This window comes from Muntiacus reevesi, chromosome 10 (assembly GCF_963930625.1).
Source record: "Muntiacus reevesi chromosome 10, mMunRee1.1, whole genome shotgun sequence".
Lineage (NCBI taxonomy): Eukaryota > Metazoa > Chordata > Mammalia > Artiodactyla > Cervidae > Muntiacus > Muntiacus reevesi.
Window position 1 is genome coordinate 42,295,946 of NC_089258.1, and position 17,217 is coordinate 42,313,162.

Here is a 17,217-nt window from a genome sequence, read left to right on the forward strand (position 1 = left end):
AATTGATGCTTTTGAACTGTGGTGTTGGAGAAGACTCTTGAGAGTCCCCTGGACTGCAAAGAGATCCAACCAGTCCATCCCAAAGGAGATCAGTCCTGGGTGTTCATTGGAAGGACTGATGTTGAAGCTGAAACTCCAATACTTTGGCCACCTGATGCAAAGAGCTGACTCATTGGAAAAGACCCTGATGCTGGGAAAGATTGAGGGCAGGAGGAGAAGGGGACAACAGAGGATGAGATGGTTGGATGGCATCACCAACTCAATGGATATGGGTTTGGGTGGACTCCGGGGGAGTTGGTGATGAACAGGGAGGCCGGGTTCATGGGGTTGCAAAGAGTCAGACACGACTGAGCAATTGAACTAACTAGGTTGGTCATGACTTTTCTTCCAAGGAGTAAGCATCTTTTTATTTCATGGCTGCAGTCACCATCTGCAGTGATTTTGGAGCCCCAAAAAACAAATCTGCCACTGTTTCCACTGTTTATCCATCTATTTCCCATGAAGTGATGGGACCAGATGCCATGATCTTAGTTTTCTGAATGTTGAGCTTTAAGCCAGCTTTTTCACTCTCCTCTTTCACTTTCATCAAGAAGCTTTTTAGTTCCTTTTTGTTTTCTGCCATAAGGGTGGTGTCATCTGCATATCTGAGGTTATTGATATTTCTCCCAGCAATTTTGATTCCACTGCCAATTGTGCTTCATCCAGCCCAGCGTTTCTCATGATGTACTCTGCATATAAGTTAAATAAGCAGGGTGACAACATACAGCCTTGGCAGATTCCTTTTCCTATTTGGAACCAGTCTGTTGTTCCATGTCCAGTTCTAACTGTTGCTTCCTGACCTGCACACAGGTTTCTCAAGAGGCAGGTCAGGTGGTCTGGTATTCCCATCTCTTTCAGAATTTTCCACAGTTTGTTGTGGTCCACACAGTCGAAGGCTTTGGCGTAGTCAATAAAGCAGAAATCGATGTTTTCCTGGAATTCTCTTGCTTTTTCGATGATCCAGTGGATGTTGGCAATTTGATCTCTGGTTCCTCTGCCTTTTCTAAAACCAGCTTGAACATCTGGAAGTTCATGGTTCATGTATTGTTGAAGCTTGGCCTGGAGAATTTTGAGCATTACTTTACTAGTGTGTGAGATGAGTGCAACTGTGTGGTAGTTTGAACGTTCTTTGGCATTTCCTTTCTTAGGGATTGGAATGAAAACTGACCTTTTCCAATCCTGTGGCCACTGCTGAGTTTCCAAATTTGCTGGCATATTGAATGCAGCACTTTCACAGCATCATCTTCTAGGATTTGAACTAGCTCAACTGGAATTCCATCACCTCCACTAGCTTTGTTCATAGTGATACTTCCTAAGACCCACTTGACTTCACATTCCAGGATGCGGTGAGTGGAGCCGGGATTCTGGCTCTAGGTGAGTGATCACACCATCATGATTATCTGGGTCATGAAGATCTTTTTTGTACACTTCTTCTGTGTATTCTTGCCACCTCTTCTTAATATCTTCTGCTTCTGTTAGGTCTATACCATTTCTATCCTTTATTGAGCCCATATTTGCATGAAATGTTCCCTTGGTATCTCTAATTTTCTTGAAGAGATCTCTAGTCTTTCCCATTCTGTTGTTTTCCTCTATTACTTTGCATTGATCTCTAAGGAAGCCTTTCTTATCTCTTCTTGCTATTCTTTGGAACTCTGCACTCAAGTGGGTATATCTTTCCGTTTCTCCTTTGCTTTTCACTTTTCTTTTCACAGCTATTTGTAAGGCCTCCTCAGACAGCCATTTTGCTTCTTTGCATTTCTTTTTCTTGGGGATGGTCTTGCTCCCTGTCTCCTGTACAATGTCACGAACCTCCGTCCATAGTTCTTCAGGCACTCTTTCAGATCTAGTCCCTTAAATCTATTTTTCAGTTACACTTTGTAATCCTAAGGGATTTTATTTAGGTCATACTTGAATGGTCTAGTGGTTTTCCCTACCTTTTTCAATTTAAGTCTGAATTTGGCAATAAGGAGTTTATGATCTGAGCCACAGTCAGCTCCTGGTCATGTTTTGCTGACTGTATAGAGCTTCTCCATCTTTGGCTGCAAAGAATATAGTCAATCTCATTTTGGTGTTGACCATCTGGTGATGTCCATGTGTAGAGTCTTCTCTTGTGTTGCTTAAAAGGGTGTTTGCTATGACCAGTGCGTTCTCTTGCCAAAACTCTATTAGCCTTTGACCTGCTTCATTCTGTACTCCAAGGCCAAATTTGCCTGTTTCTCCAGGTGTTTCTTAACTTCCTCCTTTTGCACTCCAGTCCCTTGTAATGAAAAGGACATCTTTTCTGGGTGTTAGTTCTAAAAAGTCTTGTAGGTTCATAGAACTGTTCAACATCAGCTTCTTCAGCATTACTGCTCATGGCATAGACTTGAATCACCATGATATTGAATGGTTTGCCTTGGAAACGAACTGAGATCATTCTGTCATTTTTGAGATTACATCCAAGTACTGCATTTCGGACTCTTTTGTTGACTATGATGGCTACTCCATTTCTTCTAAGGGGTTCCTGCCCACAGTAGGAGATATAATTGTCATCTGAGTTAAATTCACCCATTACAGTCCATTTTAGTTTGCTGATTCCTAAAATGTTGACATTCACTCTTGCCATCTCCTATTGGACCACTTCCAATTTGCCTTAATTCATGGACCTAACATTCCAGGTTCCTATGCAATATTGCTCTTTACAGCATCGAGCCTTGCTTCCATCACCAGTCACATCCACAACTGGGTGTTGTTCTTGCTTTGGCTCCGTCTCTTCATTTTTTCTGCAGTTATTTCCCCACTGATCTCCAGGAGCATACTGGGCACCTACCGACCTGTCTGTCCCATCAGGAAGCTTCCATAAGCCTCCTATCCTTCTCCATCAGAGGGCAAACAGACTGAAAACCACAATCGCAGAAAACTAATCAGTCTAATCACGTGGACCACAGCCTTGTGTAACTCAATGAAACTATGAGCCATGCCATGTAGGGCCACCGGAGACGGACAGGTCTTGGTGGAGAGTTCTGACAAAATATGGCCCACTGGAGAAGGGAATGGCAAACCACTTCAGTATTCCTGCCTTGAGAACCCCATGAACAGTATGAACAGTATATTATGTTATACTGTGATACTTTACAAGTTATTTGAAAATGCAGACTCAGCAGTCAAGTCTTGCAGAGACACACACGTTGAGCCACTGACCTCGACAGACCGGGGGCTGGGAGTTCCAGCCGCGCGGCGTGCAGGTGATCTGCTCCGGCCCGTGGAGCTGGAATCCGTGACGACAGGAGAACACCAGGACCCGCCGGCCAGACTCCTCGCAGAGCAGGAAGCCCCCGTTCTCCACTGTGTCCGGGAAGCCGCAGGCGTCGCCTGGGCGACCGGGCGCCAGGGACCACAGTCAGCGCAGCACGCCTTCCGGTCCCTCCTCCGGGGCTGCACCCCCCAGCCCCCAGGATCAGGTCCCCAGTCTTCTTCCGCCAGGCAGGACGCAGCTCCGGGCCCCGCCCAGCTCTGGCCCTCCGCCGCCCCCTGCCCCGGTCAGGCCTCTAACTCCTCCCCTTGTATCAGCCTTGCCCAGGCTTCCCGCCCACCCCCCGGAACCCCGTTAATCAAGTGCGACCACAGTCCACATGGCGCATGGCGGGGACGGGGCTCAGCCATCTGGCCACCCTCTGAGGCTGGGAGCCGCAGTGGCTCCTGGGCAGGTAGGGGCTGTGCCCCAGGGAGCAGCCGAGCAAGAAGCGCCCCCAGACCAAGCCTCCCCTCCCCTCCCCTCCGAGACACGGGGCTCCCGCCCCCAGGCCCCTTCCGTGACCTCCGAAGAGAAGCTCGCGGTTCCGGTACCTGGAGGGGGCGCCTCCCGCCAGGCGCGCAGGTCCATGCCCGGGATGCGGTCACATGACTCGAAGTCCCGGGGCCACTGCGCCACCTGGAAGGCGTCGCGGGGCACGCGGGTGAGGCCGGTGTTGTCGCAGATGACGCGGGACAGCGAGTGCTGGCCCAGCTCACGCCGCTGGGCCTCCGTGAACACTGCGCGGTGCTCCCACCAGAACCTGCGGGGGACACGCGCGAGGACACTCCTGTGAGAGCGCCGGCTGGGCCGCCGACCACGCCTGCCCACCCGGTGCCCACACTGCCCCCGCAGTGGCCTGAGACCCCCCACAGGGCACCGCGCCGGGCCGACGGGGGTCTCGGGGGCAGGGCCAGCCCTACCAGGTGGTGACGATGAGGCGGAGGGCCTGCAGCCTCAGGAGGGCCTGCAGCCTCAGGAGCGCCTGCAGCCTCAGGACAGGCTGCAGCCTCAGCAGGGCCTGCCCTGCAGGATCTGCCTGGGGCCCTCCCCCAGCCCGATGGACGGATTGCAGGGCAATCCCAGTGCTGGAGATAGGCTCCCTTTCTCGCCAGACAACGCACTGCCATCAGAGCCCAGAGCCAGACCTGAGGGCCCCTCGCTCTGTAGTGTGAAACCCCTTCCTGCGAGGGGAGCCCTCTGCACCGCCCGCCCTGGCCCCTCAGAGGGAGCTGGTTGGGGCCCCTACCGGTCACCATCCCTCAGGGCCTTCATCTGCTTTCCCACGAGGCAGGCGAACAGCGGACCGGTCCGTGCCCCCGGAAGGAAGCTCTCCGCCAGGCCTCCCAGCCACACATCCATGTTGTCGGGGTGCCCGTACAGGTCCAGGATTCTGTCCGCCACGCTCTCGTTGGCAGTGGCCGTGCCCAGGTCAGCCCGGGTCTCCAGCCTGGACAAGCCGCAGAACTGCCGCCACTCGTTGTACCCTGCGGGGAGAGGGCCAAGGCCGCCTGTCCCCGGGGTCTGGACGCCCCCCGCCCGCCCGCCAGCTGCGGCTGTCGCTGCAGGATCCTGGCCACAGCAGCGCCTCTAGGCCCCTGGTCCGGCAAACCTCGGGCCAGACGGTTCCAGCCCTGGGGGTGGCGGGGTCTCCCGGAGCCTAGCCACAGACCAGCGGGGAGTCCTGCCCTGCTGCTCGCTGCTGGCCTGGGCGGTTCCCCCAGGAGGGCTCCGCCGCAGCCCAGTGCTGTGACAGGCTCTGGGACACGCACTCTGGGCAGTGGGCATCCCTGCTCTCCGCCAGGGACGCCTGGTAGACTCCTGTCTCCCTCCCCGGGCACTCAGCGCTGTTGTGTCTTTATCACAGAGTCTAGGCCTGACGAGAGGGTCTTTACTCTCCCCAGCGACCAGGAGACTGGACCGGCGACAGCCTGGAGGCACTGGGGTAGCGCCCACTGGCCCCGAGGAGGGTCAGAGAGGGTCGGGGGAGGTGGACACTGCTTCCTGGGGCCCGACCTGCTGCTGTGTGTCGGGAAACAGCCTCGCTTCCCCGACTCGCTCCCCCTGGACACCTGGGCCCCTTCCCCGAGCAGCCGCTCAGGACATCGGCTGCTCCAGTGTCCGAGAAAAGCTGAACGGCCTTCAGTCTCACGACTAATGTGCCTTACAAGCCGCTTCTTGGATGTGGGCAAAGCCGCAGGTTTGACTCGCTGCGTATGGAGGCCCACCTGGCAGCCCGTGGTCCCGGCCCCGCTGCAGGTTGATGGATGCCAGGTCCAGGGTCCCTGCGTCTGAGAGCACGAACAACCTCTCTGTCAGCTCCTCGTTCAGCAGCTGGTCCTGCACCTGCAGCTTGGCTGGTCTTGCCAGCAGGCCCCGCATGACGGGGTCCACGCCGCCTGGAGGTGACAGAGAAGAAAGGTGCACCCTCAGCTGAGTCCTGGGAAACAGAACAGGCCTCGATGGCAAAGTTGGCTGCTTCGGAACAAACGTCTCTCATGAGCTCAGGAACCACCCCCGCCAGGGATCCCAGTCTCCCAGCCCTTAGGGTGCTGCCTTATGATGGAGTCCCCCTTCCGGACCCCAACAGTCCGACCACGATGTGCGTCGGAAGGGACCAGGTGGTGTCTCAGGGGCAGGGCGGTTGTGCTCGTTTCTGAGCCACAGAAACTTTACAGCAGAAGGAAGCGCTCGCTGAGTCTAAAGCGCAGACCAGTGAAGGAAGCCCAGAGGGCTGAAGGCGCCCAGGGCCCTGCCTGGGAGTTCTAGAAACCCGGAACACCGGAGAGTCTGATGAACAGGGTTTGCCGTTTAAAAAGCACTTTGGCTGTGCTGCTTCTCTCCAGGGCGTCTAGCCAGCAGGCAGGATGCCACCCGGCCCCTCTTCTCGAGGGCGGGCCCACCTTCCTCGAGGAGCCGCCAGGGCCGGAAGAAAGCGTCCCTCAGCAGCAGGCGGGGCCCCGGGCCCTCCTGGAAGCCGGCGTCCAGCCGCCGCACCAGCGGGTGGATGGTGGCGTGGCCGAAGCGGAAGGCGGCCGTGGAGAACACGTTGGAGACGGTGGGGTCCACGCTGGGGTCGTAGCCCCTGTAGGGGCCCACATGCCGCCCAAAGGCCTCGGGGCCCAGGATTCTGGGGGTGTAATCGCGCAGCGTGATGATCTGTGGACAGAGGAGCGCTGGTGGGAGCCGGCCCGACACGGGGTCCCGGCCTGGGCCACGGGGAGGGGTTTCTTCCTGCACGAGCCCGGGGGCCGCCGCACCCGGGAGTTGTCTTTGGGGATCATGCCACCTGGCAGGGGAGGAGGAGACAGGAGCTCTATCTGTTCCAAATAAATTCCCGAGTTCTCGGCCTTTGTGGAGTTGGGTCAGAGACAGTTCCAGATGCCTTCTGAGCAGGCCTGGCCCAGCAGAGCTCAGCGGCCTCTGCTCTGACCCCTCGGTGCCTGGGCTTCCCTGGATCAAAGGCAGACAAGGAGCAGGCCCATCCCATCTCGAGGTCGCCATGTGGACCTGGACAAGACCCGCCTTCCTCCTTTGTAACACAGGATCTACAGGGTCACGCAGGGGTTAAAGGGCTGCTGTCCAGGGTCTGCTGCAGGAGCGCCCACATCAGAGACCGGTGAGTGGACACCACCGACTTAAAACAAGGCCCTCCATCAGCCCCGTGAGACCTGTGGACTCAGTAATGGTGTCTGTCGGGTGCAAGTAATTTTTCCAACATCACTCAACTGAGAATGGCCAACTTGACACTCCATTCAACATCCTCTGATTTGAGGTTTAAAATATCATAATCATCTTTTTGCTAATTTGTGAATCTCATTCAGATTGCTTTCCCTTTTTATTTTCTCCATTATCTCCAAAATAAATCACAGTAATTGGGGAATCCCTCTCAAAGGGTTTCCACGAGGATTAAATGAGTTAAAACCCCCGCAGCACTTAGAATGGCCTTGGCATCTGAGGAGCACCGGTGGGCCGTGCATTACTGCAGCTGCGGCGGCCGCGGTCTCCTGCGGAACGATCACCGCCAGAGGGATAACCGACCTTCCAGGGGATGCGGGGCTTCCACGGGGCCGCCCGGGCCTTAGTGTTTCAGAATTGGGGGGGGGGTATAAATCTCGCCCCGGGGGCCCGCGCAGCCCCGCGCGCACCCAGGCGCGGCGCTCACAAGGCCCCCCCGCACCTGGTGCAGCGCGCCCACCACCTTGCGCGCCTCCTGGTAGGCGGTGTCCGCGCTCCAGTGCGCGTTGAGGGCCTTGAGCGCCGCGGCCAGGCGGTTGTGCTCCCGCAGCCACAGCGTGTGCAGGGCTGCCAGGGCGGGGACCTCGCTGGCGCGGCCGTCGCCGGCCAGGAAGCAAGGTGCGCGGGTTCCCGGGGCGCCGGGCTGGGGCGCGCAAGCGCGGGGCGCGGACGGCGGCGCGAAGGGCAGGAAGGCGCGTCCCGCGTCCCGGTAGCGCGCGTTGACGCGCAGCAGGCCCTCGGCGCTGGTCCAGTTCCGCAGCCGCCGCTCCGAGGCCGCGGAGCTGCCGTACACGGTGGACGCGTCCAGGAACGAGGTCAGCCCATTCATCTGCTGGCGCGGGTTGGCGGAAGACAGGTTGCCGAATAAGGCGCCTTGGGTCCCGGTGCCGCAGGCGGCCGTGGAGCGGTAAAAGGGCAGACAGACGGGGCCCGCAGCGTTCGCCGGGAGCTGGGAGAGCGGGAGTCCGGTTAGCGCGTCCTGGGTCCCTCCCCAGAGGCGCTAGGCGCTCGGGCTGCCCAGATCCGACGGCATCGGCCTTTCTGTGCCAGCCTGTGCGCAGCCCTACCCCAGGTCAGGGGTATCGGACTGACGCGCAGCTGCGCAGACGCCCGCTGCCCCAAACTTCCCTCTGGTTTTGCCCCGCCCTGGGGGACACCCCTGCGGATTCCAGCAGTGTGGGTGTGAGGCTTGGGGAGCGGCCCATTTGCTGGCTCTCCTTGCCTCTCCCCCAACCAGGAAGCTCCTCCTGGGTGGGGCCCGCGTCTCTCCAGCCCTTCCTAGCGCAGGGCTCCTAGTGGGGAATGCTGCTGAGCTAAGGTTTATGGAGTAAATGTGGGTGAGTACTCCCAGCCCATGCATTCTTTGCTCAAGGGGAGGAAATGTCCCTTGCCAGCCTCAGAGATTCTTTCTTAGGAGAAGTCACTGTAGGAGAAGAACAGTAAAAACCCTACCTGTACATCTCCTTCCTTGCAGGCAGGGGGGAAACCAGAAGAATATTAACAGAGAACGGTTCTGCTAGCTCTGTCAGAAGTTCCTAGGCTCCTGCCTGAAAGCTAGCGGTTGAATCCCAGGGGTCTGTTAGGAAGGCAGGTGCGCTGAGGATTCAGGGCAGGGCTGTTCTCTGCTTGGCTACGTGTGACAGCTGACAATAGCCACAAAGCGGAAGCAACCAACCCCAATGCTCACCAATAAGCAAACTGGTTAAATAAGTTGTAATTTGAACACAGTTGGGTAATGAGGGTCATTTAACAGCCCAGTTTCTGTCCATTTGATGACGTGGAGCCGTGTGTAAGGTTTATTAGTAAGCGGCTCACGCCGTGTTCACATCATGCACGCAGTAGGACACAAGAGATGTGAGGAAGGTGTGTGTGTATGCTCAGTCGTGTCTGACTCTTTGTGGCCCCATGGACCATAACCCGCCAGGCTCCTCTGTCCATGGGATTCTCCAGGCAAGTATACTGGAGTGGGTTGCCCTTCCTTCTCCAAGGGATCTTCCTGACCTGGGATCAAACCTGTGTCTCCTGCACTGGCAGGTGGATCCTTTATAAACCACTGAGCCACCAAATAAGGTATAAACACACACACACAGATAATTTTCATTTCTTTTTTTTTTTCCTGGCTCTGTGGGGTCTCAGTTCCCCCACCAAGGACCGAACTGGCACTCTAGCCTCTGTACCACCAGGAAATGCCCATACAGATAATTTCATACCCATACATGTGCAGATACTTTCTGGCAGAAAACACAGGAAATTCATCACAGCCCTAAACACCCGCCCCCCCCCCCCGACCTGGGAACAGTACAAAGAGTGACCCGTGTTTGAGATTTTAACGTGGTTTCTGTTAGTTTCATAATAAAGTGAGGGACGTTCAGAAATCCTACCTGTATGGGAAAGCACGGGCTTTGGGGCTTGCAGGTCAGCTGGCAGTCAGCCCCCGCCCCGGGGGCAGAGGGGCCCGTGCTCTGCGGCGTGAAGGCAATGTCGTGGTCGATGTACTGGCCCCACGCCGTCAGGAGGTCGGAGTACTGGTCGTCGTCCGTCACAGCCTCATTGGAGGCGTGTAGGACGCGTCGGGTCACCTCCCGGACCTGGAGGGGCAGACCAGCTGTCACGTGCGGAAGCCACCTGCCTGCGGGCGTGTGGAAGCCAGCACCTGGCAGTGAGGGGCCAAGGGCGAGCCTGCGTCTCAGGGGCTCCACGCCGCACTTAGGGCCCTGGAGACCCCCGACTGTCCCCTCAAGATTCATCGCTCTGTGCTGATTTGGGGCCAAGAGGGCAGGAGGAGAAGGGGGCGACAGAGGATGAGATGGTTGGATGGTATCACTGACTGGATAGATATGAGAGTTAGCTCTGGGAGTCGGTGATGGACAGGGAGACCTGGCGTGCTGCAGTCCCTGAGGTCACAAAGAATCGGACACGACTGAGCAACTGGTTTCTTCATTTGTAAATAAAATACAAAATATCCATCTTCCGGGAGTGGCGTGGACATTAAACTGAATCCTCCAGGGATTAGCTCCAGATCGTCCATGGCTGAGAGGGGGTGCCTGGTGCCCGGGGGTGAGGGCGAGGGTTGCTCCCCAGCATTGAAGCCCGTGGAGTTTGCCTGGCCCGAGCTCAGACCTGTTTGGTGTCAGTGGCTCTTTTTCCACGTCTCTGTTTGTGACCCCGTACGGGTACGCCTGCTATCCTGTGCTTGCCCCACTACTGCATTTTGGGGCCAGACTTCCTTCCTGGTTTCTCAGGTCCCAAAGGAGGGAGGCTTTGCCCCAGGAGGGGTCGCACCCAGAGCTTCCCCAGCCCTGATTCAGATTACTCAGAGGATGAGATTTGGGACTCTGAAAACGGTGAGAGTTAGATCAGATTTGGGATTCTGAGTTGATGCTGTGATGGCTGAGATGATGGGGGCCTTGGAATGAGGTAGGTGGGTTTTGCACATGGATTGTGTCTGACATTTCTGGGATCCGAGGGTGGACTGATAGCAGGGTGATGGCCCCCAGAGATGTCCATGGCTGCATCCCTGGAGCCCATGGCAACATCACGGGACTTGGCAGGTTTGGTGACTGTAAGGACCTGGAGCTGGGGGCGAGCCTAGATTCCAGGGGGATCTGATCTAACCACATGGGTCCTTAAAACCTGAGACCCTTCCCTGACTCACAGGAGATGCGACTTTGGAGCAAAGGCACAGAGATGCAGCCTTGCTGGCATGGGGGCCCATGAGCCAAGGAGTGTGGAAACCACCCACTGCCTTATTCGTCCAAGCAGTCTGTCAGGCTGGGGACCGATGACCCACTTTTGGACCCAAGGGATCAGCAGATTAGGTGTGAGTCTGACAAATGATTTGCCTCTGGGAGTAGGTAGAAATTGCCGTCTTTGCATAAATGAGTGAATTCATCAATTATGAGCATCTCTGAACGGGGCTCATAATTGTAACTTGACTCTGCGTTGGTCCACTCTCTGGCTGGTCAGAGCACAGTTCCCGGGGTACAAGGGAAGTACCCACCCTCCCCCCCCCCCAACAGGGGCACCCGCAGGGCCTGCCCTGCGGAGCAAGGTCCCATCAGAGGCTGGGCCCCCCCAGGGGAGGGGAGGTTCGCCAAGTTCTGAGACCCCTTGCAGCCCTGTTCCGGCGGCACTGACCGGGGGCAGGGGAAAGCCGTTGTGCAGGAGGTGGGGGTTCCAGCCTCGGGGCTCACTGATGCCGTCCTCGTAGGCGGGGGGCAGCCATCTGGCCAGCGCTGTGTTGGAGGCTCCCCAGCGCGGGTGGTCTCTGTGGAGACAGAAGGGCGCGAGCTGTGCTGGAGTCCAGGCGGAGGGAGGCAGCGACGGGCCGGTGCTGTGCCCTGGCGCCACGGCCTCTGGGTGAAGGCACGAGGTGCAGCTGCTCCCTGGGGGGACCGGAGGTGAAGCCTTTGGTCCAGCGGGGGCCGCACGCCCGGCGGGGCGGAGATGCTCGGCGGATGCGCGGCAGCGGTGGTCCCGCGAGAACTGACCTCCACGGCAGCCGCACGTGCCCCTCGCCCAGCGCCTGAACTGGTGCGGGCTGCGCATCCGCGTGCGGGCGCCCCCTCCGCCCAGCTCCCGCTCTTCCTCTGAGGCTGCCTCTCACCCCGGAACGCAGAGGCGCCACAGGCACCCCGGGGCCCCGCGCAGAGGCGCGCTCGAGTCCTCTCCTCCGAGCACCCGCCCTCAGGACGCCCTGCAGCCGCCTGGGCAGCTGCCCTTTCCTGTCGCCCGGGTTTACCTGGAGGACAGAGTTTCCGCTAGAAAGTGAGGTCGCTGACTTCTGAAGCGCTCTCAGTTCAGAAGTGGGACGGCTGTATTCGTACATTTATCTGAATCAAAAATAAGTCAGCCCTTGTCTGAGAGAGAGGAAGTGTCACTTGGTTGGCGGATCAGACAACGAGATGGACTCAGCCAAAGAGGAAGATGGGAATGTTTTCCTTAGACGGATCTGTAGTTTTGTTCTACTGGTCAAGATTTATTGACAAAAACATAAAGTTCCTCTTCAGACAGAGTTCTGCCTAATGTCGTTATGATTTTACAAATGACTTTTGAGCCTGCCTTTTGTGTCATGAACATGCCTCAAGAAGAAAGGTATTAAGAAGAATCAATATTAACATTAAGGTAGTAATAAGAATCAATTGATAAGAATCAATCAAACTGGAAAAGGTCAGTTTTCATTCCAGTCCCAAAGAAAGGCAATGCCAAAGAGTGTTCAAACTACTGCACAAATGCACTCATCACACACTAGCAAAGTAATGCTCAAAATTCTCCAAGCCAGGCTTCTACAGTACGTGAACTATGAACTTCCAGATGTTCAAGCTAGGTTTAGAAAAGGCAGAGGAACCAGAGATCAAATTGCCAACACCCATTAGAACATCAAAAAAGCAAGAGAGTTCCAAAAAAAAAAATCTGCTTTATTGACTACCCTAAAGCCTTTGACTGGGTGGATCACGTCTGGAAAGTTCTTTAAACAGCTGGGAATACCAGACCACCTGACCTGCCTCCTGAGAAATCTGTATGCAGGTCAGGAAGCAACAGTTAAAACTGGACATGAAACAACAGACTGGTTCCAAATAGGAAAAGGAGTACGTCAAGGCTATATATTGTCACCCTGCTTATTTAACTTATATGCAGAGTACATCATGAGAAACGCTGGACTGGATGAAGCACAAGCTGGAATCAAGATTGCCAGGAGGACTATCAATAACCTCAGATATGCAGATGACACCACCGTTATGGCAGAAAGTGAAGAAGAACTAAAGAGCCTCTTGATGAAAGTGAAAGAGGAGAGTGAAAAAGCTGGCTTAAAACTCGACATTCAGAAAACTAAGACTGTGGCATCCAGTCCCATCACTTCATGGCAAATAGATGAGGAAACAATGGAAACAGTGACAGACTTTATTTTCTTGGGCTCCAAAATCACTGTAATGGTGACTGCAGCCACGAAATTAAAAGATGCTTGCTCTTTGGAAGGAAAGCTATGACCAAACTAGATAGCATTTTAAAAAGCACAGATGTTACTTTGCCAACAAAGGTCCATCTAGTCAAAGCTATAGTTTTCCCAGTAGTCATGTATGGATGTGAGAGTTGGATGGTGAAGAAAGCTGAGTGCCGAAGAATTGATGCTTTTGAACTGTGGTGTTGGAGAAGACTCTTGAGAGTCCCTTGGACAGCAAGGAGATCCAACCAGTCCATCCTAAAGGAGATCAGTCCTGGGTGTTCATTGGAAGGACTGATGCTGAGGCTGAAACTCCAATACTTTGGCCATCTGATGCGAAGAACTGACTCATTTGAAAAGACTGTGATGCTGGGAAAGATTGAAGGCGGGAGGAGAAGGGGACAACAGAGGATGTAATGGTTGGATGGCATCACTGACTTGATAGACATGGGTTTGGGTAAATTCCGGGAGTTGGTGATGGACAGGGAGGCCTGGCGTGCTGCAAGTCATGGAGTCGCAGAGTCAGACATGACTGAGCGACTGAACTGAACTGAACTGAAGAATCAATATGTCCCAGAAATGTTTCTCACAATGAGAATATGAGAGACTAATGATTGGTAACTAGTCCTTGAGCAAATTAGATATGAATAGTAAATCTATACATAGGTGATCAAATACATAAACATATAAAATAAACACACAAATAAAAACATTTACAAAATATAAGGATAAAATACCTACAAAACATATGTAGAAATAAAGGAGAAAATAAAATACTTTTCATCATAGAGTATCCTACATGTAGGAAAAAAATCAGACAAATTAGAATGGAAATGTTTGTTCAAAGAGAAAAAAAATATGGGAGTTTTCTGTTAGAGAAAAATTTGCTCTGCTCTATAAAAATGGATTTTTGGGTTCAAAATTGTGGTATCCAAGGTCCCTAGGTCTTTATCAACACAGCCCTATGGCAGTAATAGCCGTTGGGGTGTTTGGTGGTTCCAGAGTTTTCCAAAAAGACAGGAGTGAGGCTGGAGTTTGTAGGTGAACAGGAGACAACTGTGCTGGGCTCTCTGAGGTCATGTGGCAGAGCCACTTGAGTCAGAGAAGACTGTCAGGATCTGTCAGTCAGACAGAAGACTGTCAGAAGTCAGGATCTAGACTTCTAAGCTTCTTTCCTGCATCTGACGTGTAGGCACTTAGAACATGTAGGCAATGAAGTCTACAAGAATTGGGGCAAGCTGCTAAGGGTTTTTAAAGTATTTGTAAATATAAATATTGAAAAATCAGTGGTTTTCAGAATTGAGACACGTGAACGCCAGTGTTCATTGCAGCACTGTTTATATAGCCAGGACATGGAAGCAGCCTAGATGTCCATTGGCAGATGAATGGATAAGAAAGCCGTGGTACATATACACCATGGAATATTACCTAGCCATTAAAAACAATACATTTGAATCAGTTCTAATGAGGTGGATGAAACTGGAGCCTATTATACAAAGTGAAGTAAGTCAGAAAGAAAAGCACCAATACAGTATATTAATACACACACATATATATGGAATTTAGAAAGATGGTAACGATGACCCTATATGCAAGACAACAACAGAGACACAGATGTGAAGAACAGACTTTTGGACTCCAGGAGAAGGCAAGGGTAGGGTGATTTGAGAGGATACCATTGAAACATGTATATTACCGCATGTGAAATGGATCACCAGTCCAAGTTCAATGCATGAGACAGGGTGCTTAGGGCCGGTGCACTGGGATGACCCAGAGGGATGGGATGGGGAGGGATGTGGGAGGGTGGTCACCCGTGGCTGATTCATGTCAGTGTATGGCAAAAACCACCACAGTACAGTAATCAGCCTCCAATTAAAATAAATTAATTAAAAAATCAGTGGTTTTGGCACTAACTGATTACCAGTGGACTGTAACACCCACCCATGGTTCCTATGTGAATGCGACTTGTTTGGTATCCTGCCTGAGAGGGAGAGGAGCCGTGCGCTGAGGACTGTGACCGCCTCTAAGCGCCTGTTTGAGGCAGGGCCGCCCGGGACTCCTGAGCCTAGAAATAAGGCGCTTCCTTTCTCCCGACTCCCACCCAGCCCAGCGCTCAGGGGTGAGGAGCAGCAGAAGGTGGGGGCGCTCCCTTCTGTCTGAAGGACAGGGAGTGGGCATGAATTCTAGCATCAACCCTCTGCTGCTCTCCAGCACCACTGAGGGGCTTGGTTTAGGGCCGCGTTTCATCAGCTGCAGTGAGTCAGCCTTCACGCGGTGTTCTGATCGGTTACAGCGGCCAGACTTTATTGAAATCCCGTAAAACGCTGCTCTTTGACTCAAGAATCATGCGAGTGTTTACCTAACTGCTCAGGCGACAGGGTTTTTGCTGACTGACTGTCGGGTTTCAGCAGCTCCTGGGAGGGCCGGTGGTCTCCGTGACCGTCTCACTCTGGGGTCAGAGCCCAGCCTCCTGGGCAGGACCCGGGGCGCCATGTGGGGGGCCTCGTGGCCCCTGGGTTGGGCCCCCCCCAGGCTCCTGGCCCCGCTCTTGGAAGCTGCTTGGCTGGGGCGGGATAACTCAGTCCCCAGAGGGTCAGCTTCCCCAGCACGTGGTTCCTTTAGCATCTTTGCATTAGTGACCTTGCTGGGAATGGTCGCAGAGCTGACAGCCAGCGGGGGAGGCGTCTCTGGAGGGGAGTTTCGGAGGGAGACAGGGGACCCCCTTCCCTGGGATCTGTCTGAGCATCAGCTCCTCTCTCCTGGGCACCAGGAGCCTGACAGTCTCTGGGCCTCTTCTGATGAGAACTGGATGTGGGAACACTTTCGTTTGGAGCAGGCAGGTCTGAGCCTGCAGAGAACCAGCGACCTTGGGGCTGACCCTCAGCCTAGTGGCCCCAGCGGCTCATTTATAAGACAGCAAACCCGGCTTCAAGGCGCTGGCCCTCCAGGTCTCTGGGCAGGTGTTTTATGATTTGGGCGGAAGAAAAAGTGTGACGTTCCTGTTGGTCCTTGGATCTGGTTACTGTAAATACTGGGACGCAAGATACAGTTGTCGCCATGGAAGGAGACAGACTTAACTTCACCCACGTTTCCCTGGAGGGCACGTCCACTCGGGCCCACCAGCAGGGAGGCTGGGCTGCCCCTCGTCGGGGTCGGGGTGACAGCAGAGAGTGCAGCCCTGGGCAAAGGAGACTGGGGCCTGGTCCTGCCGTCTGCGACTCCATACCCGTCTGCAGGTACAGTCTCCCTGGAACCGGGCCGTGGGGCTCACGGTGTTGCTCTGGAGGCAGAGGGGTCACCTGGGACACCTGAGCGCTGCCTAAATGGACTGACCTCTGGACGGAGCGAGCCGAGAGTGCACGGCAGACACGCAGAGAAAGAGATGGAAGAAAACTGGGGTGACCCCAGAGAAGCCGGGGAGTTTTATAGATAACATCCTGGTGAAAGTGGCTCCTGTCTACGGGGAGCTGAAGACCTTTGAGACCTGTGTCTTACTGAAGACACACACAGGAGTGCTGGGGATGTGGGTGTAAGGGCGAGGCTGGACCGCTTCTTATCACTGTGTAGAGTCAGTATTAGGCGCGTTCTTTAGCAAAATCTGATGATCCAGGGACAGTCCCTCCTGATGGCGACTGTCACATTCAAATCCAATTTGCAGGTGAGATGAGGCCCCCGGGAAGTACCTGTTGTTGCAGGCGCCTGTGATGAGCCTGTACTTGTTGGCCAGGCAGGTGTCCGGACATCTGGGCGGCAGCATGTGAGGCAGGCATCCGGACAGGTTCGCGATCGCGCTCAGCAGCCCCTCTGAGAGAGCATCTGAGGGAAGGCCCCGCGGCATCAGCCCTCTGCAGCGAGGACAGCCTGCCCGCCCAGTGACTGTCCTAACCTGGCCCCCACCCCTGCCGTCAGGATTCACACGGAGACTTTGTCCCTCTTGGTGGGAAGCCCTTCCTTCTCCTTGAAATCAACCCTTTCTCATTTACCCTTCTTGAGTGTCCTCATTGCTAGGAACCTGGGGTTTAAAAGTTTATCTTTGCTTTGTGCTCTTTCAGAGAAGCAGTTCTGAGCGCTCTGGCCCCAGAGATGAGCACTGGGAGCCTGGATGTAGAACCCCGGGTTGGCCGCCACCCCAGCCCAGAAGACACTGACCGCATGGCCTTGATCAGCGCTCACCCGCCTCAGATGCTCCCTAACAACGCCCCAGTGTCCCTCTACAAAACCCTCCTTT

At 54.8% G+C, this 17,217-nt stretch overlaps 1 protein-coding gene across 1 annotated transcript in view; it reads right to left on the reverse strand.

Moving 5' to 3' along the window:
* TPO (thyroid peroxidase) overlaps positions 1–17,217 on the reverse strand; it is a 37,952-nt gene that overhangs the window by 13,464 nt on the left and 7,271 nt on the right. The window contains exons 4-12 of the mRNA XM_065946511.1: positions 16,673–16,805; positions 11,186–11,315; positions 9,430–9,636; positions 7,491–7,997; positions 6,214–6,469; positions 5,539–5,709; positions 4,560–4,797; positions 3,865–4,073; positions 3,220–3,390 (exon numbers count right to left, since the gene is read on the reverse strand). Of these exons, the coding sequence (XP_065802583.1) occupies positions 3,220–3,390; positions 3,865–4,073; positions 4,560–4,797; positions 5,539–5,709; positions 6,214–6,469; positions 7,491–7,997; positions 9,430–9,636; positions 11,186–11,315; positions 16,673–16,805 (2,022 nt within the window). The remainder of the gene's footprint in view (positions 1–3,219; positions 3,391–3,864; positions 4,074–4,559; positions 4,798–5,538; positions 5,710–6,213; positions 6,470–7,490; positions 7,998–9,429; positions 9,637–11,185; positions 11,316–16,672; positions 16,806–17,217) is intronic.